The following is a 16,724-nucleotide window of genomic DNA, read 5'->3' on the forward strand; positions in this document are numbered from 1 at the left end:
AATCGACTGATCTGTCGATTATTTTCGCGAATTCATTGTTTGGTCCATAAAATATCAGAAAAATGTTGACCAGTGTTCGTCAAACCTGGAAATGATGATGTTCTCAAATGTCTTGTTTTGAAAATACTCACATTTAAGAAGCTTAAACAACCGGAAATCTTGGTTTAATCATGAAAAAAAGCTTTGAACCAATTAATCGAGTTCAAAATAGTTAATTGTTTCAACTCTAATGAATTACTTCAGTTAATCAATCCATTCCACTTTTCACATAAAGTGAACAGTGTACAGCCGTTTGTGGCTCCAGCTCGTGTGTGGTTAAGAAGCTTAAGTCGAGGTGACTAAGAATACAACTTGGGTGCCAATAGAATATAAAGTATAGTAAGTAAGTAAAGTTTGGACAAACATAAGTGACCGGAGCTAAAATATTAAAGGATAAAAAGGAATTGTTGACTAAGTGAGCTTTCAGAGTCTGCAAGTGCTTAGAACCATTTCAGGTACATGTTGACAGATGACAACATCTGAGTGAAATAAAGATATTTAAAAAGGTCTGTAGCACTTTACAGCACAATAACAATATGGTAATAGTACAGGGGTGTCCAAATTTCCTTTAACAAGGGCCAGATTATAAAAATGTGAAGATTTCCAGTGGCCAATGGTCACTTCAAACCTTTTTTCTATCACATCTGGAGTCAAATAACATGAGATGAGTGCATATAGCCCCTTACCAGCTGAGCTAATGAGGATGACATGTGACCAAGGTTGATTTTTTTTTGTCAAAGTATGTAATAGGGAAGTGATATTATATTAATAATACCATTTCATTAACAGCTTTGATCTGGGAATGTGTTTTCGCTGTGTACGTGAGGTTGAATTTATCAGCTTTGTGTGACGCTTTCACACTAATGGTAGTGTTGAGCAGTTCCCATTAACAAACCTTAACCCTAACATTACTTCCACACTACTACAATTGTTATTACTAAACAGGGAAATAGCATTAGAAATAGGATGGTATCAATATAAAGGAGCTCCTTGTTGCATTATACTGCATTTTACACTTAAATGTCTTTTGAAAGTTAACATTTGAAGTTTGAAATCTCCGAAACAAGTTAAGAGGAGATTTAAGATGTACAGACTTTATTTTTTCCTAGAAGGGCTTTGTCAATAAACATTGAAGTTTTTCTTTTTGACCATATGAAGTAGTAAAAATATATTTGTGTATTAGATATATTTAACATGCAATCTCGTTTTGTATGATGGAAGGGTGCGCATGTGCTTCTGGAGTACATTTTGTACAATCTTGACAAATTTCATTGGAAATTCAAGTACTTTTATAAGCAGTCGTCTTTGGTTAACTGTTATAATCTCACTGCTCAGTTTAAAGGTTGATATTAAGTCACCACAGAGTGACTGAGGGGCGACTCCTCCCCCCGCCGAGTCTTCAGCTATGAAGTCATGGAAGCTCAGCTGATTTTTTTTTTTCCCCCCTCTCCAGTGCGAGGGCTGCTCACGGGCTGATGACTAAGGAAGGCAACCCGCGGCGGAGTCGTTATGGCAACAGATACGTTGCCAAACAGCTCGTCCAATTTTCAACACTATCAATGATAGCCCCCCCCCCCTCCCTCTGTTCCCATATGACATTTTAGGCATAGGATCTTTGCAGTAAAAATATGCAACGAGTTCTGTTCAACGAGCCCCGTAAGACCGGTCAATATCAATCAATATCAGTGTAACCTAATTATACCACTGGGATCAATGCAATGTCTGCGTAGACATAAAAAAAAATACTCTAAGAAATTTAGAGAAATTTACAGTTTATTTAGAGCACAAACTTCCACATCCTGTATGTCCGTCCCATGACTCGTATCTTCTTAAACTGCTAATGTAAATACTCGTAAATACAGTAGCGGTGTCGATCTGTAACTTACATCCCAAACTTTTATTCAGTTGGAGGCTTCAAAGCACCGACCTGTGTTTAAAAAGGAGACACAAACGGGGGAAATGAACTGTACACTTTGGTATATAGAGCAAAAGCCACTGCTAACATCCCGACTCCCTGGCACTTATTTTTCTTAACAAGAGTGATAGTGTCTTTTTTTTAAATAAATATGCAGCAGCTACATCGGAAACTGAACACGCACGACAGTCACGATTCTGTTAAAACACTGTTTAGAGTTCGACTGATTTTAAATGGAGGAAATCCTTGTAAAAAATATATCATTTCGGGTTTCTCTCTGTAAATGTGCAAAACAACGTGATTGTCAACAACAACAACAATAACAACAACAACTATTTGGTAACAGACACCCAAAGAAGTCCCTCGAGTGTGGCACTCGTCCTTCCATAAAGTGCCATTCTCTTGTCGGACATGTTTTTAGTGGAGTGGGACGTGGTGGTGGTGGTGATGTCATAGACGTGTAATCGCTCGGTCAAAAGCTAGGAGCGGATATGAGGTGCGGGGTGAGTTTTAGTGTTTGCGCGAGGCCTCTATGAGCAGTCGACGACCGCAGAGAGCAGAGCCATGACGGCCACGCCACAGCAAATAAGCAGGATCTGAAGAAGAGTTTGCCTGCGAGAGAAAATAATAATAATATATTAAAATAATAATACACATTTTCACAGCATAGAACGGGCAAACTTCATGTGATAGCGTATATTTTGATCAGCGGCAAAAACAACAGTAATAAACACTCAAAAGACACAAATTTAAATGTCATCTAAATAACGTGTAAAAAAATGTCACAGAAAACGTGTAAATATTCAGAATACATCATTATTTTTGTGATGCAGCGCAAATAGCTCAATTGCGCTCATCTGTGACACAGAAATATTGTACATTTTGATTTAATTTTATTGCCCTAGTTCAATTCAAGACTTTTTAAAGACTAATTTTCCAATAAATCAAAAACAACGAAGCTGCCCAAAACATTAGTGAGCGACGACTTTGCCCAAGTGTTTATTTCAACATGACTTTTCCGAATTTTTAATTACAAAAAAGATCAACAATTAACATTTTCCAGACTTTTGAAAGAGGGATTTAAGACATTTTAATACTAAGTAAGGCCTTGCATTTAGATTTATGAATTCGATGCCTTTTCAGACTCTTTAAGGATCCGCGGGGGAACCCTGCTATTGTTGTAAAAGAAATGAATTTCAACCCTCCTGATTCATGCTGTGCTGTTACCACACCTAGAAAGTGCTTGGGGTTCAGAGAGTTTAGCGCACGCGTGTTTGAAAACATGCGGCTTACCTTAAACTGGACTCCTGCAGCAGGTCAGGTACCACATTGACCAGTGCTATGTAGAGAAATCCTCCCGAAGTGAAAGGCAAAATCCAGGCAGTTGCATTTTCTAGATAAGAGTAGAAAACACAGGACTGATTATGGCAACTGTGAACAACTCTAAGGGCTTTATAATGTATATTTTATAGCTGCAACTAACGATTATTTTCATATTCGATTTATTTTTCTCGTTTGCTCCATAAAATATCAAAAAACCTTAAAAGATGTTGTACGGTGTTTCTCAAACCTGGAAATGACGACGTTTTTAAATGTCTCGTTTTGTCCACAAACCAAAATGATTCACTTTTCATGATTTCTTTGTTATCCAGAGCAAAGAAATTAAGAAAATATTCACATTTAAGAAGCTTAAACAATCGGAAATATAAGATTTATTAGAATAGTTGTCGATTAATTTAGTAATAGAATATTAATCAACTGATTGTTTCATCTCTACTATATTTCGGGCAAACTAAAATGGTTTCCAGTTAATAATAATAATGCTGCATTTTGATTGTATGGAAAGCGCAGTTACCGGTGCCTTTAGGTGACTGAGTACACAGGACAAAGCAGGTTCCCAAGACCCCGACCAGCGCTGTGAGCAGCTGCATGCGAGCGGCACTCCATCGGTCAAAGCCCGCCCTCAGCAGAATGGCGAAGTCTCCCACCTGCGGAGCGAAGACATCTCAGCCTGACTCATCCCCGACCCACTACAGCGACATTTAAGTTCAGACGAGACGTGTTTAAACTCACCTCGTGAGGGATTTCATGGAGCAAGATGGCAAAGGTGGTGAGGAACCCAACCTGCAACAAAAGACTCATTAACACCGCCTGTGATCAGTGTGTAAGGCAAAGATCGAACATGTGAAACAACCTGCAAAAACACCTTTAACTGCTACAAATGACATGTGATGCATTTAAATCCTGACAGCATGATGCAATCTATCATGTCTGTAAATCAGCCTGAAGTTGGGAGTGTAATTACTGAAAAATCACATGACAAATGTGTTTTAATTACATATTTTATCAGTAAATACAACAGAAAAGACATTAAAAAAAGCAATTTCTTCACATTTAATAACTTTTTCATTTAATTAACTAAATATTGGGAATAAAATGAACAGTAATTGTACCATTTGTCGCTTTAAGACGTCTTTCTAAATGTACTTAAATACGAGTTATGTCGACATTCTGATGTTACAGATCCATTTTCACCGAGACAAAAACCACTTTGTGATAAGTGAGCGTCAGCGCACGAGAGAAACGGCTGGTGAAAATGTGTTTATGTTTGAGAGACGTAGTTAACTTCCTCTCTGGCACGCGGATCCAGAGTTCACGCTGCCAGCCTTATGTCTCTCCAGCTGGACTCCTTTACTCCCACAGCGAATACAAATACATACAGTGAAGTGTCGGGGGAAAGCAAAAGTCGGGGCGCTGCGGTTTAAAAGTGCATGTTTTCTGAACCAACAAACGACAAAAAAAAACAGGGTTTGACAAAATGAAGAAGCGTGTTATAGTGTAGTGAGTAATAAAAGCCCTTTGAATGGGTTTCTTTTAAAAACGTGCAGGAATGCTAATGATAGCACTGGTGCACGGCTCTGCCAGTGAGCCTGTAAACACTGCCAAACACTGTGCTCATACGGGAGGTGTTGTATGTCCAAATTCCCCAGATATATTTTTGTCCTTGGCTTTCATCAATTATTACAGCACTACATTACACTACTCTTTGGCCATTGTGAAGCTCTCGCAGTGTAATTTATATTCAGCCTTTACAGTCAACACTGGAGCCTGAGTGATGGGGCGTTTTCTAACATACCCGTATAGTATATATCTGCATATTTTACAGTTTATCCATTAAAAAAAATATTTTTTTTATGATGATGTCTATTGCTCTGTTATAAACATGTAAAAATAATTTACAGCCAAAGTGTCATTTTTTTTATTAAAAAGGTCCAGTGTGTAAGAATTACTGACGTCCAAGAATAAGACATCAGATTTTCCAGACATGATGGGGACGACAGTAGAGCTGATACAATTAATCAATTATTGAATCGATTCCTAAATTAATCTACAACTATTTTGATTATCGATTTGAAGCTTTTTTTCAGATTTCCGATTGTTTCAGCTTTTTAAATGTGAATATTTTGATTTGTGGACAAAACAAGACATTTGAGAACATCATCATTTCCAGGGTTGAATAAATGTTTGATGAAAATTATAGTTAGTTGCAGCTCTAGACGACAGTGGCTCATCTTTCAGCAGAAGGGTCGAGGGTTTGATTCCTGGCTCCGCTCGTCTACATGCCAATGTAAACGGGGGAATGTACTCTATACATGCTGTGTATGAATGTGTGAAAGGGTGAATGGCGACACTGTTGCATAGATTTGAGCGTTAAAGGCCCTTGTGTACTTCCACGCGTTGGGTGCGCGCAGACAGCGTATGCACAAACTGAATTTCCGCCCCACCAGTAGGTGGCGTATTAAGCCCCGCTGACCAAGCAGAAAAAACATTGACAACAAAAGAAGTAGCCACCAAGGACAGATATCTGAGCCTCGACCTGGCGACCCTCCAGTGGTTGACACCCCGACACCCTGAGCCGCTCAAACTAGACGTGTCCGCGGAAGCTGCAGCATCGTTCTCTTCTTCTTTGGCAGGAATGTGTCCGATTCCCTGCGCCCAGACTTGTACTGCCACCCGATGGTGAAGTCAGATACTACAGGACCCCGACATGCAAGCATACCGGGGTCCATGATAAGCGAAGTATACCAGGGCCTTAACCAATACTCAAAAAGTGCTATGTAAATACAGGCTGTTTAGCTTTTGTAAAAAAAGACTTATTCTAAAAACGACAAAAAAACAATACATTTTTACTTTTAAGTGAATATTAGGGATGATCGATATTGGCTCTCTTTTTTTTACTGATATTCGATATTGTCCATGTATTTACTCTCATATTTACGGGAAATCCAGGTTTTCATTCATCGGCAGATAACATGTTTATCACCATAATAGGCTAATATCGGGCCGATATTATCGGACATTGCCAGTGAATATACACTTAACCAAACAAACGTATGGGTAGTATATACAATTTCTGCCAACATAGCCTTCTAAATGTTCTTCTAAACAGGACCTTGAAACAAAAGTCTTATATTGATATGTCTGTGAAAGTCTCATATCAGCAAACCAATATATCAGTTTGGCTCTCGTGTAAATAAGCACATTTGGGCCATTTTCTTTGGGACAGGGTTTAAATTAAACGTGTGATTTTGTGCACTTTATACTTCTCATTTGCTTTGTGACCCCAGGGTTCCTTTTCCAATTATAGAAGAAAGGGGGAAAAAAACAGCCGTTTCTGTAATACCCACGGTGAGGACTAAGTATAAACATGATCACATGACTAATTTGCTAAATGACTGATTAGAAAAATAGGAAGAAGTCTACCTGCTACTTGCTTATAATACCAAAAAAGCCACCTCTAAACTACATTTATACAAATATCAAGTCATATAAGCGTCAAGTTTATTGCGGATTCTTACCTTTTTGCTAACCAGGAAACTTCCAGCAACTGCCAGTCCGTGAGTGAAGTTATCAATGCAGTTGGCCAGTAGGTTCAGGTATCCACTCGTCTGAGACACACCCAACACAACAGAAGAATTCACATTAGCCCTTCAACAAAGATGTCTGTGCTTTAGTGGACACTAGAGATGTTGAAGTCTGCTTCAGTTACATTCTTTTTTTTTAAAAAATGACCCAATTAAAAATAAGGCTGTAACTGATCTGTTCATCTGGGAAAGTCCACAGATGGACGACAATGAGACACAAGCTGCTGAGGATGTCCCATGATTTTCCGCTCGTTTTCTGATATGTATTCTTGCCGATTAGTGCACGTGCAGTCTTTTAGCTAGCAGGGCGTATTAAAATAATAAGAAAGACGCCCTACTTTTAGGCAGGACGCCTTAAAGACGCCACATTTTGTCCTCAACTTCACTGAATGTGATCACAATTCGCCGATTCAAGCCGTCTCTTTGCCGCCGCCATGTTTGTTTTCCGATTAACTCCTATTATTAACTTATGAAACAAGCCACATTATGAAATTTAGCTCGTCTTCCCCACCCCGTGCACATACATTTGTCCCCCCCCCCCCCCCCCCAGCCTCAAGACAAAAATAATGTAACAACGACAAAAACTTGGCTGTATTCCACAAAATTTCCAACATAAAATGCAGGAAATAGTGTTTCAGATGCCCCCGTACCCCCCTCGCATCATTTGAAGGTGTTAACTAACAAAAATGGACACCCTCTAAAAAAATCCTTGCTAAAAACATGTGCAAGTGTCATTTAAAACTGAAAGTTTGGTCTTTGCTATCAAAAGAGAAAGCACTGTTGTGTCAGGAGCTTGGTAAACTATTTAAGGCCAGAAAGGTGTGTAAATGTTATTGTCTAAGTTTCATTAAGCTGCTCAACACAAAGTTGACCAAAGTCAACACCAGTGGCATATCTCCATATCTAATTGTTTTCATGTTCTGCCCTTTTACTAAAGTGGGAAGTGTTGCAGTTGTCAATGTTACCTTAATTTTCGCAGATCTTTCCTGCAGACTCTGTTGCTTGGAGGATTTCCATGACTCGGCACAGTGGCCGTTCCTGCGCGACACCGCTGCTTTTTCACTGAAAACTGAATTAGACTGAGTCTGTGGGGAAGAAAACAAGAAAATCATGTTCTCGTGTGCCTCTTATAATACATAGAACATGTCATTTAGACGGACGGACTTAAACCTCAACACCAGCCTCAATAAAACACAACAGCTGTTGAAAAAAAGTCCAAATTACTTTAATATCTTATGACATATATGCTATTATTTGTTCTTCTGCTTTATTTTTCAGAGTGTTTATATTTAAACATGAAAGAGGGGACAAATTTGTCTCAGACTGTTGCCTCAGCTTTCCGAGAACGGCCAACTTCTCTTTTCCCTCATTCAGAAACCACTTATGTCGCCATTTAAAAATGATCAAATTAAGCAAGAGGAAAATAGCCCGCTGTCTTGCAGCCATGGTAAGGAAATGTTTGCTTCGTGTCGAGAGCGGAGGCGCGCGGCAGTTAATAAAGTGTGATGAATTTCCAGGGCTATCAATCTCCTCCTGCAGTTAAACAGATTGGGGCTAAATTGTTATAGCGGAGCGCAGTGCTATTTTTATCTAATGGGAAATTGAAAATGCATATTTCACATTAAGCATAGCGACTCTCCACAGCAGTAGCAGAAACTGAATTCATATAAAATGTTAAAAAAAGTTTTATTTACAGTCCTTATTTGTGTTTGTATAAAGTGTATTTTACAGAGAAAATACATAAATAACAGGTCCATTGTTGCCTCAGTCTATACGCCGAGTGCTCTCCTGTGGACACTAAAATGGCTAAAGCAGCTGCTTCACCTGGCACTAAAAATAGACACTAAAAAGGAGCTGAGCTGTGGAATCCAGCCAGGGGGCAATGACCAAAACATCCACAGTCTACAGAGAAATGTGTCATGTTAAGCGTCTCATTCAGATGCCTGCTGATTAATGAATACAAACATGAGCAGCTGTTTCAACTCGACACACGGTAGAAACACAGGCGCACGTCTCCTAATTGATAAACATTAACTTTACATTTATTTATGGTCAGGGTATGAATTCCTTAGTAGACAATAATAGGCACTTGTTTTGGAGGAAATGTACAGTAACACTGTTTTTTTCCCTCCTGTGTGCCGAGTCAGACACCACTCACACATCCGTACTTCATATGTATATGCCCTTATTTGCATTTCAAATATCAAAAGTGTGAAGGGCACCAAAATAACTCATCTGTGCTGTCCCACTTTTTGGCAACCTTCCGTTGGAATACCTTACACCGATATTCTCCGTTATCCGTCTTTTTAAAAAAATGCCACATCATCATATTGCCACACCTGTAACACCTCAATGTATTAGAAATTGATAAACCATCCATTTCAATTAGATATAAGTTTGAAATACAATGCAAAACGTCATTTTTGCATGTGTACTTCATTATTCTTCAGTAAAAAATGCAAGAAAAAAAAAAATCTGCAAATGTTTTTTAAATCTCCTGTGACACAGCTGTGGGTCCTGATCCAGTCTCTGGGAATGACTAATCTAAAAAAGATCCTAGTTTATTGACGGATCAACACGGAATTCAGATGACAACAGGGATGAAATTGGAAAAACAACAGTAAAATATACTGTGCAATAGAACAGAGTGAGGATTCAAAAGAACCCGAAATGCTGGAAGTCCTTCATGTTCCATTGCCGCCTTTTGTTTAATTTATTAGTGGGCTATCACACTGGTGTGTTGTCATGCTACGTAGCTGACACACCCATCGCTATCGAAAATCAGAGTTAACCATTCTAAAGCATACCGTCGTGAGATGAACTGCACCGGTATAACAGGGAAAAACAAACAGCCAGCCTTATTCTGAAAGTATTGAAATCAACCCACTACGTCTAAAAAAATCTGTAAAAATCCTGCCTATAAAAAAAAGAAAATCAACATATTGTGGTTTATTGTGCAAAACTATTTCTCAACTGCAAGACATTAGAACAGTCAAGTACAGTTCAGTCAATCATCTGATGCTACATCCACATGTGCAGACAGAAGGAGTACGTGCAGATATGAAGAAAAAAAAAATATGTGTGACTGCTTGTACCGTCATGTCCGTGAACAGGGATAATGTGTTGGCCGGCAGTGAGCATACTTTCCACTCCGCTCCAGCTGGATTACTTACGGGAGTGTTACAGTTCAGGTCCGAGTTTGCAGCTGGATCCTCCTGGATGTCTTGGTCTGGAAACATCTTCTCCAGGAGCAGGAAGGCCAGCAGGCCAACAATTACCCACAAGCCCTGGGTCACGTAGTGCTTTTGTTTATTAGCTGAGGGGGGTGGGAGGGAGATTAAACAGAAGATTAAATGAACAATACAAATTAAGCACTGAGTAGAAAGAACAGTGTTCACTAAAGCCGTGGTAGGTGGAATAAAAGGGAAAAAAACCAAACTTACTCATGTTGTTTTAATACTAACGTCCCTCTCACTAGAGCACAGACAGATAACTCTGTTCATATGCCAAAGGCAATCTATTATGAATGTCACGAAAAAAACTATACAAATCAATAACGTGCTACAAGCCAGTCGATGACCTGATTTATGTTACAAATCACTTTAGTGAAGCCGCTATGCTGTTACTTTATCCCTTATTCTTCATATTCTTATTGGAGCCTCTGCGCGGTTGCTTTGATCGAAAGTCTTGCAATGATAGTGTTTCACATGGCCAAAATAAATGGAGTACATTTGTTAATAAATATGTGTGTATATATATATATATATATATATATATATATATTAATTATGGCATGCCGTTCAGGGAATTAATCTTTGAATACATTGAATGAAACTTTGATTATATTGAACGAAACCTTGAATATATAGAATGAACCTTTGAATATATGGAATGAAACTTTGAATATAATGAGTGAAACTTGAATATATGGAGTGAAACTTTGAATATATGGAATGAAACCTTGAATATATGGAATGAAACCTTGAATATATTGAATGAAACTTGAATATATGGAGTGAAACTTTGAATATATGGAATGAAACTTTGAATATATGGAATGAAACTTTGAATATATGGAATGAAACTTGAATATATGGAGTGAAACTTTGAATATATGGTATGAAACTCTGAATATATTGAACGAAACCTTGAATATATGGAATGAAACTCTGAATACATTGAACGAAACCTTGAATATATGGAATGAAACTCTGAATATATTGAACGAAACCTTGAATATATGGAATGAAACCTTGAATATATGGAACGAAACTTTGAATATATGGAACGAAACTTTGAATATATGGAATGAAACTTTGAATATATGGAATGAAACTTTGAATATATTCAAACATACACAAACTGCTGGTGATAAGAATTCACTTAGTTGTAAATGGCTGTCCCACAGTCAAAACTTACTCGCCAACCGCTGTAACAAGTACTTCAGATACAAAGGTGGCAATGGCACCGACAGAAAGGAGACTCACCTGAGGAGCCAGAGTGTGCCCACGCCTCAGGAAGAAGGTGAAGAAACACGTCACCAAGAAGACCACCAATAGCAAAGCTTAAGAGCTGCTTCAGCTTCTGGCATCCAGCTGAGAAAACACAACGTCGAAGAGAAGAAACAAGGCAACAGTAAGTGTTACTCTAATTAATAAAGACTTGTTTATTAACAAAAATGTGATCTTTCAGTTTGGCTGCATATCAAAGCCACACACCCGACCTTACAACTCTACACTTTCTTCTTTTTAAGAAGGGCCCCAGTTTAAAAACCACTTAATAATAATAATAATAATAATAATAATTCCTTCATATAAAACAGGAAAAACAAAAATGTACAACAGTGTCTCTGACTTGGCAAACTAATATACACTTGGATTACTCATGTATCCCACAGGATGTTTTTTTTAATTCTTGGTTCCCTTTGGTAATGACAAACCTCCACTTTGGATTGTATTTAAAAAAAAAAAAAAAAAAACTAAAAAAAAACGGTGACCTAAAATAATCCTGAAATGCCACGTTGATATGGGTGGGGCCCAATGAGACGCCACAGCCTCAGGCTGACCTACACTAACTCACTGCTGGCTGATGAGGCTCAGTAGGTGAGCGAGAAAATCAATACAGGTTACAGTGTGTTACAGGAGACACTACTGTACTGTATGTTTCCCTCAACATTTTCCTCCTCTGTGTATGAAGCAAACATGTAGAGGAAAAACATCCTCCAAATTACATCATGAATGGGCCAGTTAAAAAAAAAAAAACAGCAGTGGAGTAAACAGCACAAATGTAAACAATAATACAAATTATTACAGGAGTTGCCATGAAAAAGAGAGAGTGCAACTGAATAAGATTTATGGTGGTGTCCAGTGGCGTCCTTGGGCAAGACACGAGAAACCAAAATGACATCGGCAGTTGTGGTGTGGGGTAGAAAATAGCACTGCATACCAATGTGCTGCGTGAATGGGTGTGAATGGATGGCAAGATTGCAGTGCAAAGTGGTCACCAAGACCAAGTGTTTTTCCAGGAAAGTTCAAGCTGTTCAAATTCTAAGTCGTGCACCATCATTGTATACTGTTTATTGTGAAGATGATGCAGCTCGCTCCAAGTCTAAACAACTGAAAAACTGATCGCAGTACTACTTGTTGAGCCTTCGGGGGTTGTTTTCTCTTATTAGAGCAGTGCGGGGAGTTGAGATTTACTACGGACATTAAAAAGCTGTCCTTTAATATACAGTTAGAGGGATTCAAAGTTCAAATTGCTGCAGTAAAAAGGAGGAACTATTTCCGCCTCATTATCCAAACAGAATGAATCACGGTCCTGGCCCCTTAACTATGAGGGTCAGGCTTTCCCTCTGTAGGCATTCCTCAATTCAAATGAGTGCACTGCAGAAAACAGGGGTGGATGGGCTTTTAACTTTCTGTCCGAGTGTCTCTAGAACTTAATATTAGATGTTGTGATTATAAAACTCTGGTTTTTGACAGTGCAGTACATTTCTGCAACATGAAAAAGGCTTCAAAGTGTCTGCTGGTTTTCATGAGCCAAAGACCACTTCACACTTGAGCCATTGTCTGAAAGCAGGGTCAGAAAAAAAACAACTAAAATACCTTACTGACCAATCTGGTGAAAGGCTGAGAGTAAGCTCGGCAACACTGCTGCTGTGGAGTCCAACTCCTGCTCGTTCTTATGTTGTCAAGTTAATCAATGCCAACTATTCTTTACAAACATTTTATATTATCATAGGCTACTGTAAGGTATTAATAACTTGAGGAAACATTGTGATCATAGTCCAGCCGCAGCCTTTGACAAAGGAGGCTGCAGGTGTCAATAATTTACATTAAGAAAACAACATGTCTGTCTAAGACTAGCATTTAATATGCAGTAGAAAAGGCTAAAAACACAGTATAAACCTGTGTAGACTGTTTAAGTTTAGATGTGAAGGATGTTTCCGTGTCACTGGCTGCATCACTGTGTCTGAGAGAAAGAGGAGGGGGGAGGCAAGAGTGCGCAATCAGCAGGTCTGATCAGTTCTGCTGTCTAATTAACTTGTGTCAGTAGCTCAGATGGCGTGGGTTGAGTCACAGAACAGGTCAGGTGGGTGTTCCCTCCTCTTCTTAATTTTCGTGACAAGTGCTAATCAGGTCCGTTTCCTCCTTCATGTCTGTGTAGAGTGCCGCATTCAGACTCCACTCCACAGAAATAGCAATAGCAGCCACAGCTTGTGTGGATGCTATTGCCCTACTTGTTGGAAAAACAGCTTTGAAGCGATTTTACGACCACGCTACTGAGAAACACATTACTGACGTCACAACTGAACACACTGAGCTCAAGTACACAATGCATTCTCTTACCTTCTGTTTTGAGCGCTACGCCAGCCTCGATGGGAATGACAAGAAGGGGGAAAATCCCGCTGAGGCCGACAGCGATTGAACCCGCCACAGACAGGAGCCAAACGTGAGCCTGTTCACTGGCAATGAAGTCCACTACTGCCTGGAGGCCTGGGAGGTTATCTGTCAGGCCGGGGCCTTGTCCTGCAGCCGTGGCTGTTGCATGACCCATAACCGTTTGTGCCATCTTCTGTCTACTTGATGCCCCTCTGGAGGTCAGCATCAGCAGAGTAACAGGGATAAATAGAGCACAGAGAGCCCATCTGGGGCCCGGTCTACAGTTTCCACCTTTCATCCGTCCCACGGTCCAAAGAGCACTTGTAACCAGTAATGCTGTAAGGGAAGTGTGTTTTCAGTCAGACGGGCCTCTTGGAAACAGTTTTAAAAGGTCCAGTTGAATATACTGCCTATAAGTATGTTTCTATAAAGTGTACACATCCTTTTGGCAGCTTTATAATAAGACTTTTATATATACACTTTAGACAAGGGCCTAAACTCAATCCTTTTTGAGTTCTATGTGACAGCCACAGTACGTAGTTTCCGGACACACTCGGGAAGGTTAGGAGTGAAGGGTGGAGGGTGGAGTCCCTCATTAGTTATAATGTGCAGTCTCAACACGAGATGACACAGCGTTTTACACACTTGACCTCAAATAGTACATGCACATGTGATTAGGTCTGAAACAACTGATTGAATGATTCATCCGGTCTATTACTGGTCACAATTCACCCAAGGTTCATGGTGGCTTCAAACTGTTGTTCCGTCTGAGAGAAAAACGTATTCGACTTTCTATAATAAAGCTATGTTTGTATATATTATAGCTGCAACTAACGATTATGTTCACAATCGATTAATTTCTCGGTTAATCAATTAGTCCATAAAATATCAGAACACCAAAACACTGCAAAATAGTTCATATCTCACTAACGACTTAATAACTTATAGAATGCTGTGGTACCTTCTGATATATATCATATAGTATATAAATAGATAGATTTATGTTAAAATAGTATACAGTGATCATGTAACTGCCGGCTCCCAACGTTCCCGAATAAACAGTACCATAAACTGGAGAGTGTTCCTTTAATTTGTGGAACCAAGTTACCACAGTTTCCAAAAAAAGAATGTTAGCACATTAAACAAGATGCAATATAAATGTGACAAGTTGTGAGATGGTTAACAGGAGAAAAGAAGACAAAGCAAAGCTGAGAGTCTTCCTGAATTTAATACATTTTGATAAATTAATCTGGTTTTTTTCAACCACAAAACCAAGTTATTTGATTTTTCAGCCTTTTAAATGTGAACATTTTTAAATATTTTTTAACATATTATGAAGCAAATTCATTAACAAAAGTAACTTAATCTATTTGGTTGGTCTCAGCCAATATGAAATAGGATATTGGACTATTGGATTATATTTAGCTATATTTAAAAAAATACCAACCTACTATCAAAAACATGAAATTAAATGTACATTTTGACTCTGTAACAGAGAGCAGTGATTTTAAGATGTAGTAGAAATACTCAACTACTTCAAAGTTTGTACAATGGGTACTTGTTTCAGTGTATATTTGTGTTTCGGGTTTAAAAGATAAAAGTGAACGTGCCATTAATTCTACCGAGCCTGTTAATTATGCCATAACTTGAGCAGAAACAAGTCTTTACAGGAGCTTGAAAGCATCTAATACGGTTAATTCTCCTGTGTGGGAGGTTTATTCGCTATGGTTATCAGCACTACACTCACAGTTTTGTACAAAATAAAGACGTTTTTTAATTACGAAAACAAACGAACAAAAGTTCGTGTTATCTTATCGTTTCACTGAAAACTGTGCGTCTTAACTAACACACGCTGAAGTGGACAAAAGTGTGACGCCTGTGATTTAAAGTTAGCAGGCTAACGTTAGCCTGGCACATAGCTCCCGACACATACGCAATCACTGCACATTAAAAGAGGTTTGCGCTGCTAAAACTAGCATCACTTTCACTAAGTTTGTGTCCACGCCGCGAGTCGAGAAACCCGTCAAAGTGCGACACAACCGCGACTTTTCGTGTTTAAATACCTTGAGTTTTCGGTAGTCTTTGCACCAGTGTGTCCCTGCCATCCAGGCCAGCTGAATGGTGAAGGCAGGCTGAGCTTTTCTCTCCAGCAGCAGCAGCACGAGCCTCCGCTAGCCGCCGCTTCTCCCAAACAGCCACGTATCACGGTCCTGGAGGAAAAGATGTAAACAGCATAGGAGTGTCAGGATCCCGAGGATCCCGCCCCTGCTAACACTTGAGGAAGTTCCTGCCCCGCGGACTCACAAACTGTAAGCGCTCTCCCTAAATTATATGGGCATAACCAGGGCCGGCTCCAGACATTTTGGTGCCCTTGGAAAGATTGCAATTTTGGTGCTCTCACCCAGTGTCATCAAAATGGTTTAATAAGCGATATATTTTCTGTTTTAGGTGAATGTTAATTACTTATCGAAAGTTTAAAACATACACACTTGGGGTTGTCACTTTTCCAAGGATCAACTTTGACCAGATATGAATTAACACACTATTACTTTTAACCCTCTCATGACCATTCAGGTTACCTGGATTTATTTTGATTTTATGGCTACAGAATTGTCAAAAAATGTTCAATGAGTGAGTGCTTCTACCGTAATAACAAGTATATTTCTCCGCTTTCATCCATCCATCCATCCATCACACGTTTGCATAAATATTGCTAGGGTCTAGGAGTTACGGTAATGAGAAGTACGCTTGCCAAGTCCTGTCCAATTTTGTGATCATTGGCATTTGGAGTAGTGATAGCACCTTCCCTTCCAATCTGATACCATGTGAAAATCAGACTCGTATAGACAATACCAATCCGATACTTTGTACAAATATTGAATGTGTTAGGAAAATCCAAATAAAAAGTAGGGTATTTTCAATTACAGCTTCATTATGAATACAAGACATCAGCCTGCTCTTTTG

The 16,724-nt window shown here is 39.1% G+C and overlaps 1 protein-coding gene across 1 annotated transcript; it reads right to left on the minus strand.

The window, feature by feature from the left end:
* Positions 1–1,792: 1,792 nt before the first annotated feature.
* slc39a13 (solute carrier family 39 member 13) lies at positions 1,793–16,037 on the minus strand. Its single transcript, XM_058629582.1, has 10 exons — positions 15,824–16,037; positions 13,728–14,096; positions 11,367–11,474; positions 10,053–10,195; positions 7,845–7,964; positions 6,814–6,903; positions 4,028–4,078; positions 3,810–3,942; positions 3,248–3,347; positions 1,793–2,566 (listed from the first exon to the last, which is right to left on the minus strand). Exons 2-10 carry the CDS (start codon positions 14,056–14,058, stop codon positions 2,485–2,487), a joined length of 1,158 nt encoding a protein of 385 aa, XP_058485565.1. The 5' UTR covers positions 14,059–14,096; positions 15,824–16,037; the 3' UTR covers positions 1,793–2,484.
* Between the last annotated feature and the right edge of the window lie 687 nt (positions 16,038–16,724).

Source organism: Solea solea, chromosome 5 (assembly GCF_958295425.1).
Source record: "Solea solea chromosome 5, fSolSol10.1, whole genome shotgun sequence".
Taxonomy (NCBI): domain Eukaryota; kingdom Metazoa; phylum Chordata; class Actinopteri; order Pleuronectiformes; family Soleidae; genus Solea; species Solea solea.